This window comes from Grammomys surdaster, unplaced genomic scaffold, assembly GCF_004785775.1.
Source record: "Grammomys surdaster isolate TR1022 unplaced genomic scaffold, NIH_TR_1.0 188, whole genome shotgun sequence".
Classification (NCBI taxonomy): Eukaryota; Metazoa; Chordata; class Mammalia; order Rodentia; family Muridae; genus Grammomys; species Grammomys surdaster.
The window spans coordinates 10,866,627-10,888,559 of record NW_021604633.1 but is presented as its reverse complement, the minus strand read 5'-3'; the positions used below and the strand labels follow the sequence as shown (position 1 = coordinate 10,888,559).

Below are 21,933 nucleotides of genomic sequence, written 5' to 3'. Positions count from 1 at the left end.
ATATGTATTTCTTTTCCAAAATATGTCATTTGCCATTTCCCATCTTTCTCCTGTTCAAACTCATCAAACCCTATGCAGATCACTGCCCCAGAAAGAAGCTGGTGAGACAAAATGAAAACATAAGAAAAATCATGCAGATGTGGAGAGAGAGAAGCCCCTCGCTCCAGACTGTGGTTGAATCCACTCTCCATCTGAGAAGCAAATATTCCATCACAATTAACAGCATTCACTGCAAAACGGTGTGTTTTGAGAAAATTGGCAAAGATGTTTCTTTTATGTTATAGTAGCAATTTGCCAGGCTTAAGACATGCAGGTGAGCTTGGGTTGGGTCTCACACTTTTGGATATTTTCTGGGACTTTCAAAAACAAGACTCAGGGTTTCTATTGCTGTAACAAAACACCATGACCAAAAGCTAATTTATAGTTCATCTTCCAGGGAAATCGGAGCAGAAACTGAAACAGAGGCCATGGAGGAATGTTGCTTACTAGCTTGCTCTTTATAGCTTGTCCAGCCTGATTTCTTACAGAGCCCATAACCACCTGCCCAGGGATGGCACCACCCACAGTGGGTTGGACCCTCCCACATCAATCATTAATTAAGAAAATAACCCAGAAGCTTGCCTAAAGGCTGGTCTTTTAGGAGCATCTTCTCAATTGAAGTTCTCCCATCCCAAACGACTCTAGCCCGTGACAAGCTGACATAAAAACACGACATCCCAAAAACCATTGTTCACAAGGAAGATATTCTGACTTCCTGTATCCCTGTTACCTAGACTTAAACCTTCTCAGTTATAATCCAGTCTGATGCCTCTGTAAAACCTCCATGTGAAGGAATCATTTAAGATTCCTTCGAAGTGCTTTGGTGATCAGAACTTCAGAAAACACTAGTTCTTGACTATTACAGACTATGGAGTACGACTCTTCTCTGAAAAACCCATAATATTAGGAGTATCTTATGTTCTTCCCAGTGTTTGTTACCTGTGTTATCTGTTTTTAAAAAAATGCCTTTTAGGGCTGGAGAGATGGCTCAGACATTCAAGGCTAGACTCATAACCAAAAATATAAAATATGTCTTTTAATACACTCCATATCTGTTTAATACTGGATCATCATGAAATTCTTTTCTGTGACATGGCCAGGGATCTAGTCTTACCCGAGTGAAGGCCCTTAAGTTAGGACCCTTTCCCAGGATCCCATGGGTGACAGGGTGTAGCTGTGCCTCACTAGCCCCGTCATTGGCACCTCTTCCACAGACACTTCAACCCTCCAGCCTATTCCATTGTGTGTGTGAGACTTCTTATTCCTATTGCCTTTGCTCTAGTTCCGAACTCCATTCTAGAATCTTCCCAAACTGTATGTCTCTCCCTTACTGGTTTGTAGTATGATTCTGTCTACCTGACTTTGGCATTTATGCATTTATTGCCTTACGAGTAGATTTAATGCTCAAAGAGCAGGAGAAATGGAGAAGCTGCTATATATCACAGAGTCCTGGGGACTTGCAAGAGGTTCTGAGCCCCAGTATGATACTTGCTGATAGAACTTGTCAAGGGTTAGTCCTTGCAGATAGGTCCCGCAAAGCTCCCTCTCCTCACCCTCACTCTCCTCTCTGTTGACTACTGGTCTCTTGCCATCTGATAGCCTGTGCCACCTTAGTATTCTGACAGCATTAACAAAACAAATCCATCACCAGATGTAAACAAGAGCTTCAGAACCACACATTAGAATAAACCTTTTTTTATATATACATATCCAACTTAAGGTGTTCAGTTACAGTAATGCAAAATGGGCTAATCTGACACCCACTGTGGACATCTTGCAGATGATGAAGCAGGATTAACGATGTATTGCCACAATGAGAGCCTCTGCTTGCAAAAACAGTGCAGTTCTGTCAAGTATTAGTGAGAAGTATCATAGCATCTGCTTCTAAAAGGCACCTAGTCTGTTTTCAATTTGTCTATCAAAAGAATGACTGATTCTTGCTTTTCGTATTTCTAATTGGTATCATCATGTGAGTTGCATGCCAACTCACATTTTCCTTGTCTATTTCTATGGCTCGAGATAACTACTACTCAGAAAAGAATATGATTACATGCATTTTTATTGATAAAGACCCATTCACTTGATGTATTACATATGACAGTGATCACATCTACACCAGGGGTTTATTCTGACAATGTCCATTTTACCCATGAGCTGTTGGGATTCCTTACCTTCTACTGGGTTGCCTTGTCCAGCTTTGGTGTGAGACTATTGCCATATTTTGATGTTCCTGGGATGCCTGTTCTTTTCTGAAGGGATGTAGAGGAAGGTAGATCTCGAGGAAGGGGAGGTACAGGGAAGATGAGCAGGAGTGGGAGGGGAAACTACAGTCAGGATGTAATATATAAAAGAATAACAAATAAATAAGGAAAAAGAATATAGAAAAAAAGAGTGCCATATTTGATCTATGCTGTGTGAGAATGTAGCAGAAAGGACACCCTCTGAAACCCAAAAGGGAGCCTCACCCAAGTCTGACCAAATGAGCACTCTAGTCTCAGATGTCCAGGTTACTTAACTGGGGAAAGAAAATTCCTAGTTGTTGTTTTGGATTCAGCCAGTTAGTAGTATTGTGTAACAAAAGCAAACACTGAGGATGGAGACAGTATCCTTGAAACAATGCAAATGATCTTATCCTGCTCTCTAGCTCAGGTCTTGATTCTTCCCATTAGAGAGGGCTTTAGGAGAAAAGGTCTTCTCCTCTCAGTCACTGAGAATTGATGAAAATCAGGCATCAGGGGTCTACCTGAAATGTGAAGAGCTCTCTCAGTCAGCATTTTCTACTCTTGTGGAATGGAATCTAGAGAAACAAATAGGTGTTCTTTCAGACTAAACTATACAATAGCACCACAGGGAGGGACTGTCATCTTCTGTTCCACTTCTTTCCCTGTGGCCTAGCCTAAGCCGCTAAACTGTCTTCTCAGTCTGCCCAGTCACCTCCAGCTCTAATAAGAGAATCTTGATTGCTACCAGTGATAGAAATACCACTCCCTTGCCAAAGATGGCTTCTGGGTGGACACTTGACTCCATGCTGGTAAAGGATGCATGACCCAAAATGTTCAAGGGAAGCGTTACCCTCTCCTATGATGATAGTGGATTACAGAGCGTTTTTCTTCCAATTCAGTGGTGTGTCCATACATCTAATATGGAACTGCCACTGCTATTAAGTGATAAGAGAAGAGAACTTGTAAAGGTGGGGGGTGGTGGGGGAGAAACCAGTGATCTAACATTGTAAGGACAAACATCCCAGGGGCTCAGGAATTTAGCTTCATTGTAGAGTGCAAGGTCCTGGGTTTGGTTCCCAGAATAAGTGTTTTTCGTTTGGTTGGTTGGTTGGTTGGCTGGTTGGTTTGGATTGTTTTTTTGATGAAGAATTTAAAGCTTGGAAGCTGTGTTTTTACCTGGGAGAAATCCAGAACCAATTGTTAAATTTCCCTGTGGTCCCTAGTATGTAAAACTCCAGAAAAGATCCCAGAATCATTTCACAACTTAAATGAAGCTTGTTAGAGGTTTGTAATAAATACAAAGCATCACCTAGAGGTGCTACTACTGCTGTACAATTTAGGTGCGATCCCTATTTCAATAACAAAGTGAAGTTAATAGAGTAGTTTATTCCAATAATATCTTAGGGCCAGAGGGATGCTCAGTAGGTAAACTCACTTGCCACCAGCCTGACAGCCTAAGTTGGATTCCTAGGACTGAAATGAGAGAGAGCACTGACTCGCATGACTTGCTGTTTCCCTCCGTTGGCATGCCACGCTATGAGAATACCCATACAGTGCACACACTGGAAAATTATCCAAAAATTTTAAAAAAATAGATAAAAACAAAATATATGGGAAAAAATGAATCAGGAGATAGGGAGCTGACAGATAAGAAAAATAAGCTATCAAGGTCAGAATGTCTTAGAAAAGAAATTATGACGTTTATTAATTCTGTACGATCCTGCTAAATTCCCTGGAAAAGGGACTCTAGAGCAGCTACCAGAAGCCATGTTCCTCTCGGGCCACACCAAGACAAACAGTCTCAGAAGAGCACACAGAATGCTGTGAGTCATCCAGCTATAAATGACAAAGATCGGAAGTAAGGGATTTTCTTCACCCCAAAGACATCTCAGCAACTAAAGCCATGATACAAAATATAACCAAAGTCAACAAAAGGAAATGCAAAGGAATGTATGTAATTACAGCGAAGACAGGATGCATGGCGTCTTCACCCCACAGTACCCAATAGGGGCAGATCAGTTAACTCAGCACTCAGAGAGGATTAGATCACATAATGTCCTGGAAAGGGCTTAGCCAACTTCCGTTGCTTGAATGGCACCTACACGTCAGCGACCGTATTTTCAAACTTCCTCAGTGAAAGTAAGAATGCACCGAAATAGTTTTCAGACCACCTACGTCTACTGTAGGCTAGATTACACAACACATTCCTCTCGGAGAGGATTCTCTTTATAGCAATCATTCCAGCGACTCAAAAAACTGTGAACACGGTTATGACATTTAATTAATTCACAAAATGCAGCTGTACTTCAAGCTCTTGGCAGCTGGCCAATGATTTTAATGCAATTTTTTTTTAAAAGAGAAGATACAATAAGAAGTTCCAGCAGTAATATTTTTTTTTTAATTTTCTTATTAGTTCTTAATTTGGTGAGAGACACCAGTAGCTGAGTGCCTGGAAAGGGTGACAGTGGAAGTTAGGATCAGTGTGGGTGGAATGTATACCTCAGAGATAACAAGGAAGTGTGATAACAGTGTAATGAGATGTGCCTACAAGGGAATGCTACCACAGCACCAAATCCAAACATACTTGGGCATAAAGTTAAAAAACAAAACAAAACACCTAACGTACACTAGATTAAACCAAAGGGAAACTACTGGGGTTTGCATAGCTCAAAAATAAAATATAAAGCTTGACATTAGTTAGAACCAAGGGCTCTACCTACCCTCAGTCTTGTTCTCTTGTTCTGAATCTTGATGTGATTTCCTCCAGTGTCGGTTTACTGTGTACAAAGAAATATGGCTGCTGGAAGTGTCTAGGTTCATATGCTAATAGCACCATGAAAAAAGCCTAGGGAAAGGATTCTGACTGGTCCAATTTGTAAGACTGGCCAAAATCTGTAGCTAAAGTTGTAAGGTCCAGCCAAATTTAGGTCCCAAAGACTGTGGCTGTGAACATGGAAAGGTTGTGTAGACCCTGTTGTTACTAACAAAACTTCTCATCATGTAATTAAGGTCATGAAATGAGTATTCAGAACCTATAGGAGAAACAATTAGAGAAATAGTCTTCCAACATCAGGTTATGAAGATAATCTATGCAGTGCAAATCACCTATAAGGGTCCTGTGTTTAGAAAACCTAAAGAACTCTTAAAATGGAACTGAAAATTGGCATTCATTCTAAAAGAAACATTTGTCATCTACTTATGTAGTTACTAGAAAAAAAGACTACTAACTTCCTTTCGATAAAGAAAATTAACCAGCTCCCCAAATTCTGACGTACTTGTGACTAGGTCTCATTCCAACTTGCCGTGGATAACCCTTTTTTCCCCTTCTCTGCCTTCTTCTCTTGTGATTCCCATCCATTAAACTTTTTCATTGTTGTTTTTAGAGGTCTATTTGTGTGAGTAGAGGCGCGTGTGTACATGTGTGTACACACTTGCACACACACACCTGAAGCATATGGGTGCCAGAGTAATTCACCAGATATCTTGAAGATGGAGCTACTCCCATTTCTGGAATGGCTAGACTGTTATATGGCTACTGGTATCTGAACCACAATTCCCTGAATTCACCATAAGACTATGTAACCACTGAATCATCTCTCCAGTATCTGTCCATTAACATCTTGATGCCATTGAAAGAAACCCAAACTAGCTTCAGGGAAAGGGAGAAATGAAGAAAACATAGACAAAGAAGATACTGCGTAACAATGAGAGCCAGGAACCCTAAATCTGCAGCTCCCCATTCTGTACCCCCTCTGTCAACATCACATCAGCTCCTTCCGAGGCAAAGAGCAAGGCAAGCAGTATCAAGTGTGTAGCACTGATTTTTTTTTTTAACTGCCTCCCTTCTTCCCAGTTTATAAGGAAGGGACACCCTCTTAGAAGTAGATTGATGTCTTACACCTGATGCTGGGTGGACAAGGTCAATGCCTTTCCATTGGTTATCATATTCACATCTGGGAGAGGAGGAGACAGCAAAGCACATGACACCTCTAGAGAGTTGGTAGCCCCCAGCTCCTATAGGAAGATATGACTGGATCGTGCAAATAATTTGGTAGCATGGTAGGGATTGAAACCTGCAGTTGGAAATTAATAAAACCAACATTTATTGATTTGGGTTGGACAGTTGCTCGGCTTGGAGACCTGGTCTGCAGGGGAAGAGAAGCAGGAACATGAGCCAGACTAGTGGAGGCCAAGGCAGTGTATATAATCTCAATCTAACTTGGCAAAGCATGGTCTCCTCACACAAAAGGGCCTACTTCTTTCTCTCTTCATACCTATTAGACAACTCGAGGAGTAATTATTCTACCTAGGCTGAATGAGATCATATACCTTCTAGATCGTCACATGACTTTGTGTGGAGTTATGTTTGTCAGCCTCATAGGACAGGGCTCCAATGACATGCCATCCTCTCAAGCAAATACTAGATCAAGTCGTAGCCACATTATGCTCTCATCCTTTACTTGTCCCTTGGCTCCAAACTGATTACTTTTCCTCTTCTATTTTTCACACCCTTCTCTTGTCTATATCACACATCTCTTATTTTTTTTCTTTCTCTTTCTTTCCCCTCCAATTATTTGTTCACTTTCAATCAATGTCTCTTCTCCTCCTACTTACTTTTATGTATGTGCACATTTTGATATGTGTGCTGGTGAATGCATGTATATATGCAGATATGCATGTGGAAGTCAAGGGAAATTTGGGGGTCATACACGTGTTATTTATCATTTTTGAGACAGGGTAACTTGTTGGCATGGAACTCACAGACTGAATAGGCTAAGCTGGCTGACCAATGACACCAGGAATCTTCCTGTGTCTGTTTCCATAGTGTTGAGGTAAAACTGTGTTCTACCATACCTGGATGCTGTGTTTTTCTTTCTTTCTTTCTTTCTTTCTTTCTTTCTTTCTTTCTTTCTTTCTTTCTTTCTTTCTTTTTTTTTTTTTAGTTTTTGGTTTTTCGAGACAGGGTTTCTCTGTGTAGCCCTGGCTGTCCTGGAACTCACTCTGTAGACCAGGCTGGCCTCAAACTCAGAAATCTGCCTGCCTCTGCCTCCCAAGTGCTGGGATTAAAGGCGTGTGCCACCACCGCCCGGCAGGGATGCTGTTTTCAAACATTGATTCTGTGATCACAGTCATGTCCACATTTTTACAAGGCAAATATGTTACTGACTTAGCCACTTGCTCAGTGCGCACACAAGTGCGCACACACACATACACACACTCTTTTAATGGCCTATTCCTGTGTAAGGGCCATTTATAGCTATTAATTGTAGAAACAGTGTTTCTGATGGCCCTGAACCTGATTCCTACTTCTTGAATTTCCATATCACCACACAAAGCCTAAAGGAGCTATTAGTCTAGCATTTCTACCCATGTTTTGGGAAATGCAGAACTTCTTGGAAAATACATCCTTATTGTGAAAACAGTTCTTCTCACTTTATTGTAACCACAAATGAATTCATGAAATGGAAATTATTTCCTAAAACTGTAAAAGTCTTAAACTTATAGTGCCAAAGCTTCTCAATGCCTTTACAATTTTTATGAAGATCATTTTATTTGAACTGTTTCGAAAACTGTAATGCCTCTAATTAAAATGAGTATTGAGCTTTCCTTTGCCACTTGGTTTACTTGTAAAGGTAGCAATAAAAGCATTGTGAACCTGAAGCTAACCAATGAATGACCACAAAGAACACACACAGTCAGCAAGACACTGGGATTAACCAAAATACTTTAGGTTCTAAGCAAATAATAGCAACATCTTTAATGAGCCATTTGATTGCCAGTCAACACCAAGAAGACCAAACACAACTGAAGTCCATTTAATGGTATAAACAGCAGGCTATTTTTTTCTAACTTTTTCTTTTAGAGAGTCTATTATTCATATCCACAGGCTCTAGTAGAGTCAGTGGCTTATGGAAGGACTCAGTTTTACTTCCTGCCTGACCAAATGAATGAAAACAGTGAAGGGTACTAATGTCTGGGCGCCTGTGGTCACAGCCTTCCTGGGGTCCTAGCCTTCAAGATGCTTCCTGCCATCATAGGAAGAAGATGAGAGGCACAAACAGTGTTGCTAAGACTGTCTGGATGTCTAGTAAATGTGGTAAGCCATGAAACAGTAAAGTTGTTTCTAGAATGACTTTTCATCCTGAAAATTAGTTTACAATTGGTGAAAGTATTCAGAAGAAAACCCCAGTACTCTCAGATGCTTCTGTTAAAATCTTAAAGAAGAACACAGATACACACACAGAGTGACACCCATATGTAGATAAATCAAAGTGTGTTGATAAATAATTTCTCAAATTTGACAGAATGACCATGCTTTACACTGCTCCTCTGTTCTTTAAGCATATGGCTCATTTGAAACCTTTTAATAAAGAGATGAAAAAAGTATCCTTTGCTTTGTTAATAATATATATTGGGAAACTGTACTTTGAAATTAAAAATTAATTTAGGGTTTTCAATCGGGCATCAGTAAAACTGTCCTTATGTTCTCTGTTATACCCCACGCCAGCACTTCCTGCAGGCCTACCACCTAACACTAACGTGATTAGAGAGCAGAAGACAGTCCTCTTTTCTACCCTGGTTGCCATCATGAAATCATAGAATCTGGACTAGGGAGCTTATGACAAGAATCCATAAATCAAGATATGTGAAGAGAAGGGATCACACAATGATGTGAAAACCAAGAGACAAGTATCACAGGTGCTTTCTATTTTGGCCTGTTTTTCATTGCTGTAGTAAAATACGTGAGGCTAAACAGTGTATAATGAAAAGAGGTTTATAGCCTGGGAAACAGAGTTCATAATATGACGTAATCGTACCTTTTTGGCTATTGTTGGACGTTCTCCTAGGGGCAGTTCTCTCAGTTACCTAACAGTTTCCATTAGTCTTCAACTCTTGAAGGTCCACTACCTCACCACCAATAACACTAATAACAATGGGCACCAAAATTACAACATGAAGATTTGGGGACCAATCATAATCAAACCACATTAGCCTCTCTATTTCTGTGTGAGTATATATGTGCGTACATTCGATAAATACAAGCAAATACATCTGTATACACATGTGCTTACATATTTACACAGAAGATATATACTCCAAGGGTCTGATTATTGTCTCACTGTGACAAGATAGAACATTCTTGCTACCATTAACAAGACTTAGAGAAAACTCTGACAACTCTCACCAACTCCAAACAGAAAAGCGAGGATGGATAATTCCATTGACTTCATAAATTTAAATTGCACAGTTGAAGTTAATTTTTGTGAAGGGCATGATTTTCACCCCACACATTCTCCAATTTCAGTCAAGAGTCCTGTACTTGGCATCATGACTGAGAAGCCCTCTTATGCGACTCTTCCCAACTCCCACGGCATCCATCTTTGAAACTACTGGTGTTCCTGCCTTGTGTTGTTTTTACTCTCTACTTAGGGACCTGAAATACTGCAGGTGTGCTCTAAAGGACCCCGTCCCTACCGAGTACTGCAGAGTACTCCCTTCTGGACCATGTATGCAGCACAGATCACACTCAAAAATCAATTTCCAAACACAAACCAATTACAAAGAGGTCCTTTACTAAGCAAGGCAAAGAGAAAAGATGAATGAATCATGCAGAAACCGCCCCAAATAGCTTTGCAAGTATTATTATTCTTTTAAAGGGAAAAGGGGAGGTCTGTGTTAGAATGAATTAGGATGTGTTGGTAAATTTTGACTGGATATTTTAATTAGGTTAATCAAAGTAATGAGATTTGTTTGCTGGACCTTGATATTTTGGTAGTTGGACATTGGTGTTCAGTCTCAGAAGTGAGTCAGTGGTGAAATAAGGGAATAGACATTGGTGGCTAGCTTTAGGGGTGCAATCTAAAGGTTTGGCAAGGGAGAGAAGGGTAAAATGCAAAACCCGTTGGTGTCATGTTTGTCAGACCTGGACCTGCTGGAGCCCCTCCTGCTCCCCTAGATTCAAAGGGTGGGAATGAGTGCCTATAGAAAAACGGAGGGTGCCTGGACAACAGCTCTCCATTCCTATCGTGAAGTCATGATGAATTAGCCATGAGTTTCCAACTGAAAATTATTTGATTGAGTTTTTATATGAGCTTTTTTTTTAGATCTTCTGAATAACATAGAACTGTTTCTAAACTAGAAGCACCTCATTTTTTCTGTACAGACGGGCCCTTGGAAATCCTATATGAACACTGAGAAGGAAGAAAGCAAGCAAGAAAGAAGTGGGAACAACGGCCGCTTTGCTGAGAGAACCTGATGAGAGCTACATGCAGACAGAGCCCTGATGGCAATGATTGGATAAGGCTGTGCAGAGAGACTGACCTCTCCCCCTTGCAGTTCAGAACCAATCACCACCCTGATACCTCAAAAATGCAACCATGGTCAAAACCCTTGGGTGGCACCACAAGCCGGTGGTGTCGTAAGGGACCCCATAGCAGGAAAAGGACACAAAATGTGATTGAGTTTTGTGTTATTTTTCATTCCCTACATCTGCATAGTAGAAAACGGGTGTCAATGATCATTTTACCTAATAAATACTTTTTACTCACTTAAAAAAACAAGCAAACTGATCATTGGAATTATTTAATGGGACACTTTTTGATAATAGACTATCCCAGGAATAGTTTTCTTCATGTACTTTTTGCTGCAGAATTTTTCTTCAAATATCAACATCTCTAAATGTTAACAATCTCCACAGTAATTTTCACTATAAATACTACACCAAATTTTGTAGAATAATGTCATTAAATAATAAAAATGTTAACTGAACTTTTAACTTCTCCATTTTGTTGTTTAAAAAATATGAGATCCAATGACACCAAGTGACTTTGAAACTGGTCAACAACTAGTTAATGTCAGAGCTGAGACTGAGCCCCCGCATGCCCCAACTTGGTGCACAGGGCCCTTTCTTCTTATCCAAACCCACACGCACGATGCAAGAGAGCTTTCAAACTGGGGTATGCACACCGCTCCAGGCAATGGCAGAACGCCAGGGAGGTGAAGCCACAGGATAAACACAGGGTGTCTTGCTTCAGTGTAAATATTACTCAAAGATTTGAGAGGAGTTAGGGGAACCACTTTATTTTTATTAAAACAAGATTGATTATAAAGGAGGCTGCACATTCTAAATGCATTTTTAAGATTTCAGGCTCTGTTCCTCTGGCTATCATCCTAGCATATGATGGTAAAAGCCTTCAGCTCATTACTAGGGATGCTTGCTAAAATAATAATTGACTAACATGAGGACCTCTCTGAAGAGTTTTTATGTTAACGTGCCTTCTTTTGCCTCTGTCTCTGACATTCTGTAGTTAAGTCTGCATTATTTTAGTGCCCATGATAATTAAGTAGTAATAATTTTCAAAAGACTACAGCAAGATGTTACAATGAGGGCTCCAGTAAGTGTGCTTGCCAAACCTAACAACGTGAGCTCCATCCCTGGGACCCACACGGTAAAAGAGAAGCACACGCACACGCACACGCACACACACACTTCAGAATGTGTTTAAAGGGTCTTACAGTGAAAAGTAAAATGTATAAGATTAAGAGATAAATTTTTCAAATACAGTTTTAGTAGAAATTAAATGGAATATGGTTTTAAGTTTGTAAAAGTTTTTGCCTACAGTTTTAAAACTATGTAAAATGTACAAAACTTAACAAATGCTGTGTTTTCTCATGTCTCCATGCAACATATTAATATCTGAAATGCCGTAATACATATTAAGTACAAAACTGGAAGATAGGCCAATAAATTACTTTATACACTTTTTAAGCACATCTTTAATGGGCCATATCTCTCATTTTATTTCTGGTATAATAACCTTTTAAGCAACAGTTCTTAGGGGATCACAACCTCCATGGTAATTCCAGCCCCAAGCTCTTAATTCATCTACGGAGACCATCTTCAATACTCTCTATTTAACACCACTTTTAAATATTTAGAAGTCAGATCCATTTTAGAAAGCTACATTTGATTTCTAAATATCGGGTTCTGATTTGTAGACTAGAAACCAGCTCATGCCATTCAATCAATATTTTTTAATGCAGTGCATAAAGTCCTGACAGAAAACAAGAGGCACTACAAACTGGATCCAGGTCTTTAAGTTCCCCCGAGTGTTTCAGCTGAGAGAAACCTGACTTATGCAATAGAGATTGCAGAGAAGTCAACGTGACTGGTTCCAATGCAGCTAACACACATAGCAACCAATACATACATACATACATACATACATACATACATACATATATATATATATATACATACATACATATATACATACATAAAAGCTCTGTTAGAAAAGATTTGCCAAAGGAAACATTTAATTACTCGCTGTTGGCCCATGCAGTCAACAGCAAGTTTTATTTCCTGTGTAGTTGGAATCTTGAGGATACCGCCAACCTCACTCGCCATCCTAGGTGTAGGTGCATGATGAGACCTTGGTGTGGATATGTTAGGGATACCCAAACCTCAGCATTTGAAATAAAAATCTTAATTCTAGGATTTCAAATCAAAATTGGTGCAAAATAATAATCCATGATAAGTAAACTGTAAAATTTGATAAAGAATAAAATCGTAATGTTTTTCCATTTGTGTGGGGAATCCCCCAAGACTCAGCAGAGAAGGCCTCACTCCTCGCTTGTACAACTGCTGGTAGCCTTCAGGGATACTTCATTTCCACAAATGGTGTTCATACATCAACTCTGAAATGATTGCTGGGTGACTGCTTGGCCCTCGGACTCACTCACTCCCGCTCTCTGACACTTAGATGACGCACTGTGCGTCATGGCCCACATACCCTGCTGGAGAGAGAGAGGACACAAAAGGTCTGTGATGTACCAGCATAAACGTCACAGAAGTCAGGGATTTTCTTCAGAGCTTGACTGATTTACATTGGCCTTTATTGGACGGAAAGGTAGAAAGAGAAGGATGCAGTCTTGGCCAAGCCCAGTGGTCTATTGGTGTCCCTCACTGCCATAATTTTCTTGATGTCCAGAAACCGGAAGTCCTCCTTGCCGGTCTTTCCATGTACTAAAGTTTCGAAGGTGTCAGAAAATGCTCTGCCAAGCAGTCTGAAGGTAAGAGGCACCTCCCTTGCTAGATCAACAGCCTTGGACCCAGATTCAGTTGGGGTAGGAGGACATTCTGCTCTCCTAGAGAATGAATGCCCTTGGGGTCCTAGTAAGTGGGCGTTTTCAATGCTAAACTCCACTCAGTCCCTCTAGCTACGCTACAGACCAACAGTCTCCATAGCAGTTTGGAGACATTAGGGATCCATACTAAATCCTAACTTGGGTTGTGTTGCATGGGGTGCAGGAATTGATCATCAAAGATGTTTCCTTTGGTAGATTTTAGTGGAATATTTAACCATTCTGCAATTTTAAAATTCTGAGACAATGAGTCGTGGAGAAAGCTGCTGTTCTCTTCCTGTGGGGAACCATGCCCATTGCGAGCTTGTATTGGATTATTTTCATTTTCTTCATAAAGTACCAATTAACTTGAAATTTGAGCACCCCACTCCCCTAGCAGGCTGGTGGAATAGTTCTCAAATCCAACATTATTTCCGAATAACAACGACCCCCGCTTGGTACAATTCTGTAGACCTTAAATTCTACTTTCTTAAAATTCCTACCTGGGCTCACATCGTGGCAGTGTCCTGTGTCCTCTCCCTTCCCAGCTTGGTTCCCTCTTGCTTTCCCACGATCTGACACTTTGCCATGACCTTACATGTGTCCTTTTCTCTCCTTTGGGCTGGGTAATCACCACAGGTAATTCTGATGGGACCCACATTGATGCACACGCAGATTTCTCCTGGACACCTTGACCTTTAGTACATGTTTAATCAAGGCCAACATGTCAAGCATTTCACAGCTGGCTGCATCTTCCTTCCAGACACCCCTCTCCTCATCAAAAAAGCCACCATGATGATGTCATCAGCATCATGACATCACTACCATTGCCTGTGCCTTCCCATTGCCCTGTTATCTACCATTTGCCTGGATCCTCTATCCACACACCATGTGATAGTATCCATTGCTTACCTCCATTCCCTGTTACCCAGTCATTCTTGACTTCCCAGAGGTACCTTTGCTTGCTGTCTAAACCTTTTTGTGCACCCTCAGCTATCACACACGCTGATCCTAGAGGCATCTTCTGGAAGCTTCTTACATCCTTTCTGCAGTCCAAAGACTCAGTAAGATATTCACATTGCCCTGTGTTAAGTCCAAAGCCACATTACTCAGTAGTTAACTAAACCCATGTTTTAGGTATCAACAAGGGCAGGATACCAAAGGAGAAATTGAAACAAGCCTTGGAAATAACTTCACACAGATCATTGTTTTAAAACACTGACATAGTTGTCATGTGAAAAAGTAGACCTCCATTAGACTTTCTACTTAGGTTTTACCAGGTAGTTAATTTGTATACATGTGTATGTATATATAGACCATGTGATGTTAACTTATTCTTCAAGTGATAGTTTACAAAAAAAAAATATGTGGTTTTTCAGTTATAGTTATCGAAGCCCATAAAAGTGTTATTTGGATGCTAATTAAGTGCACACTTCCAAATCTACATCATCACAAAGTAAACATGATGTGATTCCCAAACACTTTCATTAACCTATTCTCCCAACTGCTTTCCATGGCCTTTCCTTTATGCTCAGGGCTGTGCAGTGCTTTTCCCTTGCACTGATTTTATCCTTTGGGTTCTGAGGACCCAACCCTTGCTTCCATCAAAATCCTGGTTCTTTCCTTGTCTTTCTTTAAGCCTAGACTCTTGGTCCTGCCCTAAAACCTCGTCGCCCAGAGGAACAGGAATTTCTTCTTCCTCTATCTTTGCTACAATATGTCTCCCTTTCTCATAGTATTTCCCAGTTGTCACCTTCTTGTATCTCATTAGATGTCGTTTACTGTCTCCTCCTGATTTGGTAATAGATGGCAGACACCTTACTAAATCTACCCCTAGCTTTACCAGGTAAACTTGCAGGATAGTCACAGCCTAAACTAAGCACTTTTGGGAGTTTCAAATGGAGGCTTGGTGACTGTGTTTGGCTCTACTGTCTTGAAAATATTCCTTTTCTAAAATGCCTGCCATGTCTATCCTGTCATAAAAAATGTCATAAAACTTTAAAAATAATAGTGACCTGAATTACTGGGTCATTTCTTCACCTTTACCTAAGAAAATAGGCTGAGGCTTGCACAGATCTTTGTAGGCCTGTGGTCACACTTGCATTATTGGCCATAACTGAAATGACATCGACCCACTTGTCTATCTATATAAGCATTAGATGCAATAAAATGTCACTGAGCTTTACTGAGTGAATTTGTGATACATATTATTACATAAATCCTAATGACCTTCTGCTGACTGAAATAGACCAATCACCCATGGCCAAGTGTTGCAGAGGTCCATAGAAGATACTCTCATAGAATCACGAAGCAGAGCGATACCTGCCTGCCAGGGCTCAGGGCAGGGGGAGCATGTGAAGGGTTGAGCTTCAGTTATACACAGAGGGAAGGTTCTGGAAGATGTCAGTGCTTGTGGTTATAAGGCAATGTGGATGCAAATCATTTGAGAATATCCCTGATCCTACAGAGCTATAAAGCTGAAAATAGTAAAAGTGCTAAAGTGTGTGTGTGTGTGTGTGTGTGTGTGTGTGTGTGTATTTTACCACAATGCAAAATCATCAGGGAAGACTGCTGGAAGACCTCTTAAGTGAAGGGCCATATGCACTGATAGTGAAACTCTGGGGGTGGATTTTGGAACTGCCTCTCACCACTTAATGAAACCTAAGACATCACAGCACACTTTGTAGCACTTTGATATTCAAACTTTTTACTGGAGTCGGACATAATTATTGTATGAAAAGGAACGTGCCGTGATCAAAGTCGTGTAAGCTATTAATTGTATCAGGAGTTTGCAACTTACAGTGATATTTGAAATTTTCCTAGTCAACTCAAACTTTTCTAAAATTATTAAAATGTTAAATATTTCCTCTGTGGCTAACATTTTGAAAATGCATAAAACTTTATGGCTGTCAAGTTAATACATGTCTATTATAAAATATTCAAGCACTTAAAAATGCATTACCTTGTGTTTAGTACTCTGGCATTGGCAACAGCATACTGCAGCTACTCAGGAAGCTGAGATGGGAAAATCACATTCACTCAGGAGTTCAAAATGAGCTCTGTGTAAAATAGCAAGATTCCATCTTAATAAACACATACTCACACACACACTTACATCTATTTTATATATAGCATATATACATCCATATATAATATATGTTCTAGAAATAAAACTTCTTCATAATCACATGATGGCTTTTATTTTTAGGATATACATTTTGTATGTATTTAAATTTTTTAGAAAGAAAACAGTTATTGTTGACTTACACAAATTACATCGGCATTAACACTTTACTTAAAAGTAACTGTCTAGATTCCCTGATCTCCATGGAAACAAAGCCAATAACATGTATAAGCATAGGCAGAGATTTACTAAGAGAGGTTGGTTCACCTGGGAAGGGAAGGACTGGACCTCTCACAACCTGTTATCTGCAAGCTGGAAGTCTGAGAAAGGCTACAGCCTTGTTCCTGATCAAGGCCAGTGGCTGATGGCTGGGAGTGAGGTTGTGTGGGGAAAGAGGAAGGTGAGCACCCATCTCCTCAAGTGAAAATAAATGTGCAGCACTCACTGGCTTGGGTGATGCCCACCATACCACCAAGAATCAGTGTCTTTGTTCAGACAGCCATTTCAAATGCCGATCTCTTCTTGAGACACACTCATCAACTCTCACAGATGATGTTTTAACAACTAGCTGGGCATCTCTTAGACCAGTTGTGTTCACATATGAAATTGACCATCGTATCCTTTGCTATCTTCTTAACCTCCTGGACAACTATTCCACTATGAGGGCATGCCTTAATCCATACTCCAATTATGGGGAGTGTTTCCTAGCCACACAGAAGTATGTTGAGATTAATAAGAATACACTTCTCTATGAAAACCTCACTGTGTTTCCAAGTAGCAATGGCTAGATCAAGTTAAAAGTGTGATTGTAACTTTAACAGGATAAAAATTTAATTCTCCTTTGGCCCTAAGTCACTTTGCAGCACTTTGATTGACTCTGCATACCCAGGTGAGAACATCCAAACCTGTCCCAATGAGTTTTCTCAAGCTTTGGTTTGTGTAAGTGTGAAATATAATCCAGCTATTGGAAGACTTCAACCTGAGCCTATAACTCTCCACACCCTGTACTTCAGCTTCCCTTCAGAACCAAGGGCAGTGAGGAACTGGAAATCTACAGTTATCCTCCACTAAGATATGTACCCCTCTCAGTTCCTTCTGTATTTGTTCATCTGCTCACTCTACTGTCTTAAAGCTCGCCACTTCACAGACAATGCCCTCTCAAAATCTTGTAAATCCCTTCTCTGACTCTGCAATCTTACCACCCACCACAAATCCACACCCCGAATCTTTGATTGTTTTGACTTGGATAATTATGATGTTTGTGGGCCCCAGAAGTACATGGGTGACCCCGTCACTTCTGTTGTGTCTTGTTAGCTCCTCACGATCATGGCCAATTATAGACAGGCTGTAATTACTCCATATTACTCTCAGTTAGGTGGCCTACAACTGTTTATTTGGTAATTATTAAAGAAAAAGCACAGGGTGTTATAGCTGTTTCCAGGCCTGTACTGTTAAAACAAAGCCTGTAGCAAGAAAATGGACCCTGTATTAATTTACTCAGAGGAAAAAAATGACATTTAATCCTTTGTTTGATACTCGTTGATGTGGGCCACTGGAAGAACATATCTAAAATACACATTATATTTTAACCCTTCTACCTGTAAATGCTCTCTGTAAATACAAAACCCCTTCAAACACTAATTCTTCATTTCTGAAGGAATATTTTAGAGTAATTGTTCAAGAGCCAAAATATTCTACCTCATAGAAAATTAACTTAATCGTAGTGTTTATACATATTCTTATTTTTTCCCTCTCTAGTTAAAAGTTATTTACCCATCTGTGCCTAGGGTTAAAAATAATGAGATTCAACCACAAAGATGAGTAAATAATATATAATTGTAGTGTTGGAATTTATCAATTAGAGTGGTTGCCTCTATATTCGCCTTTCTTTTGATCTTCCTGTAGACATATTGTTATTGACTGCAAATGTCTCAGTATTTTTGCTCATTGGAATGTGCTTTGACAGATTAATTATATGTTATCAGGCAGTTGAAGATCAGCTAAAGATATGTGGCCACAAGAGAGATCTTGACGTCTTGGAGCTGTTCCTTTCTAAAAAGTAAGTGTACTTCATGAAAAATTAAAGAAAAAAAATCCACACAGAAGAGTATCATTTTACAGTCTTTTATAGAGACAAATGTATTTTCATTACACCTTCTTTAAGGACTGACTGGGTAAGTGACCACAGTCTAGTTACTATACCACAAATGAGGGTCTACTACTTACACTGGAGAGGCAAGACATTGAAAAGGATTAAAAGACAGAGGTTCTTGAGCCAGGCTGCCTCAGGATGATCCTGACATGTTATGTAACTTTCCTGGTAGGATTATCACATTTAAAAACAAATAAAACACTGATATGAGTTTTAGAAATATGAGTTTTAAAATATGCGTTTTAGAAAAACACTGGATATAACTTTAGTATCATTATGTCCCAGACAATATGCGATACTTTTCAAAACCTGCAAATATCTACAAGATACCTTTTACTTCATTTAGCAATCCTATTCTTGTATAATAATACAATCTTATTGCAGGATTGCTGTGACATTGAGAGTTAGAAACTAGAGATCTGGTACATAATAAGTACTCAGTTATTATGATGATGATTATGACGAATAGTGTTCCACTGTTCTTATACTATAAAAACAATTCTTTTGCTATAACCCATAAAAACACTTATGTTAATTTTGTTAGTAAACAAGAAAATCTCTCCTTTACATCAAGGTGGTGCTTTAGAGAGCACAGTTATCCCAGTGTCTGAGACAGACTCCAGGCATAGGTGGGAGAGGATGTGATGGGTACAGTTTGACTCTGACCACAGTGCATTTCCACTGGCCAATAAGTGGCCTTCTGCACAACCACTGTTTGAATTTTAATAGCAATAACACTACTCTGACTCATATGTGGCCCCCAAAACTCGTACTTTAGAAAGTAAATCCCTACTGCAGCAATATTGAGAAACAAGGCCATTGCGAGTTGATTGGGCCATGGGAGCATTGCATTTCTTTCCTGGCTTAATGCCACTGCCACCAAAACTGGCTGAGTTTGTTCCCCAACACTCACACATCTTCACCAGGTCATGATGCAGCAAGAGGGCCAGATGCTGACTGACCTTGGACTTAACAATCCATCTTCTGTTGGTGAGGACAGGAGTAAGGGAAAGAACGTGAGCAAGAGAAGTATGATCTGCAACGGTGTCACACCATACCCATGCATACCCATGCACACCCATGCACACCCATGCACATCCATGCACACCCATGCATACCCATGCCACTGCTCCGTATTTTCTTTCCTCTTCTCAGGCAAGCCATGCCACTCCCATCATTCTGAGAGCTGGCTTGTGGATGTCTTTGTGCCCCTCTGTGCTGGTCACCTTCTTTAGGTTCTTAGGTGTGTTGGTGCTCACCTTCAGGGCCCAGACAGGAAAGGCAACACCATAGCCACAGTGCTTAGAAACATGGCCCCTCCTTGAGGCTAGCACAGTCCTTCCAGTTAGTGAGTACCTCAAAATCCCCTAGAATAGTAACAATAGAGATAATCTGGAAGTTACAGCTAACCAGGATTCCCCCCTTGGCCATTAGCTCTTTAAGCATCAGAATAAATGAGTTACTATTTAGGGACCACACACCCTAAAAGCATATCTCTGACATTGTTAGGATCATTCTTTCTGACAGAATCTGAGGAAGAGACAAAGATTCATCTTGTGCCTCCTGCTTAACCTGAGCCTCAGCAAATCTGTTCTTTATTAAAAAAAAAATTCTCAGGTAGTGGGTTATAGTGAAACAAAATGGACAAAGACTGGATTGCTAATCATTTTCATTAACTCATTATATTGTTTTGTATTGGGAGCTGGGTAGAAAACAACTTCAGGGAATAAATTCTTTGGTTTTACCATGTGGGACTCGGGATTAAACTCAAGCTAATAGCTCAGCCTGCTAGTTCCTTTAACCCAGTGTCATTTCATTGGCCCTGTGCTTTTGATTTTTTTTCCCCTTCTTGGGCCTCGCTGGCCATGAATAATTTGTGTGTTATTATATAATATGGCATGGCATATATTTATTTATTTAAAATCTTTGAAATCCAGCCTCACTCTAATGAAACATTCCAGTTTAACGATGAATTTAATCACTGTGTCTACGGTGATTTGAGAAATTATTCATTAATAAACATATTTCTTTGGTAATATTAAATAGTTATTTTTAACTTATTACAGAAAATGTGTAACTTTTTTAGTGGCTCTGAATTGCTTGTTGGTAAGATAAAGAAGAGATCCTCTACTTGAAATGTAAGCCAATGCTTGGGTATAAAGCATTAGCCACACACTTTGCCCAGCATGGACATGGCTTTGATCCTTAGCTTTAAACAAACAAATAAATGTTTTAGAATATAATATATATAACCAAAAATTTGAATATGTTCAAGGTCATGCTTTGAGTCTTTCTAGAAATCAATTCAATTTATAACAATAATAAAAATGTATATGGTCAAAATGTTGCAGCAATAAGCCTTTTGCAACTCCAGCAATGGCATACCATTGATCACAAGAGTGGGTAGATAAAAAGGATAGCTTTAAAACACTAGAAAAATTAGAAATACTCTGGCTATCGGTGATTAGTGGTCTTCTTATATGAAAGATAACAGAGTCGGCGCAAAAAATATTTCAGAGTCTATATGAATAAGCTTGGTGGGCTTTGCTTAAATTCCTGTTGCTCTTACAATGACAGTGTCTTCTCAGTGTCTCTTGGTAACTGCAAGGCATATACTCTGTAACATGTATTGACATATAGTTGTCAGCAGAAGTCATAGCATCATTAGTAGTAAATTTATACCTCATATTCTTGCTTGGCCCCATCTTAAAATATAACATCGTATTCTTGTTGCAGGACAGGCTTGTGTGCAGAGTAAACGCTCTCAGCTCGAGAGCCCTTTGTTTAAAAAGTGAATCGCTTTGTTATATTTATGTAATACCACATCTTCAGCATCTATAATATTACTATAAGAAAACTGATGAGGACAACTGGACCCATTGATAATGTACTAAAGGATCCAAATGTACAGGAAATTCCCAAAGAGAGGCTCAAAGTCATTATACTTCTAAGTAGAGGTCATTGTGATTACATCAACAAAGAGTTGGTGTTAACATGCTATCATCACTGTCCAGTGCCGGAGTCAGATGCTCCATGTTCCAAAGAGTCCTTCCCAGAAACAGACTGCAGACTACAGACAGAGAGGGGGAGAGAGAGAGAGAGAGAGAGAGGGAGAGAGAGAGAGAGAGAGAGAGAGAGAGAGAGAGAGAGAGAGAGAGAAGAAGAGGGAGAGAGAGAGAGTAGGAGAGGGAGAGGGAGATGGGGAAAGGGGGAGAGGGGGAGAGAGAGAGAGGGAGAGAGGGAGAGAGGGAGAGAGGGAGAGAGGGAGAGAG

The 21,933-nt window shown here is 39.9% G+C and overlaps 1 protein-coding gene across 1 annotated transcript in view; it reads left to right on the top strand.

The window, feature by feature from the left end:
* The first annotated feature begins 13,160 nt into the window (after nt 1–13,160).
* Nucleotides 13,161–21,933, top strand: part of Lrrc72 (leucine rich repeat containing 72) — a 43,775-nt gene continuing 35,002 nt past the window's right edge. The window contains exons 1-2 of the mRNA XM_028768791.1: nt 13,161–13,334; nt 18,495–18,568. Coding sequence (XP_028624624.1) covers nt 13,245–13,334; nt 18,495–18,568 — 164 coding nt within the window. The 5' untranslated portion in view covers nt 13,161–13,244. The remainder of the gene's footprint in view (nt 13,335–18,494; nt 18,569–21,933) is intronic.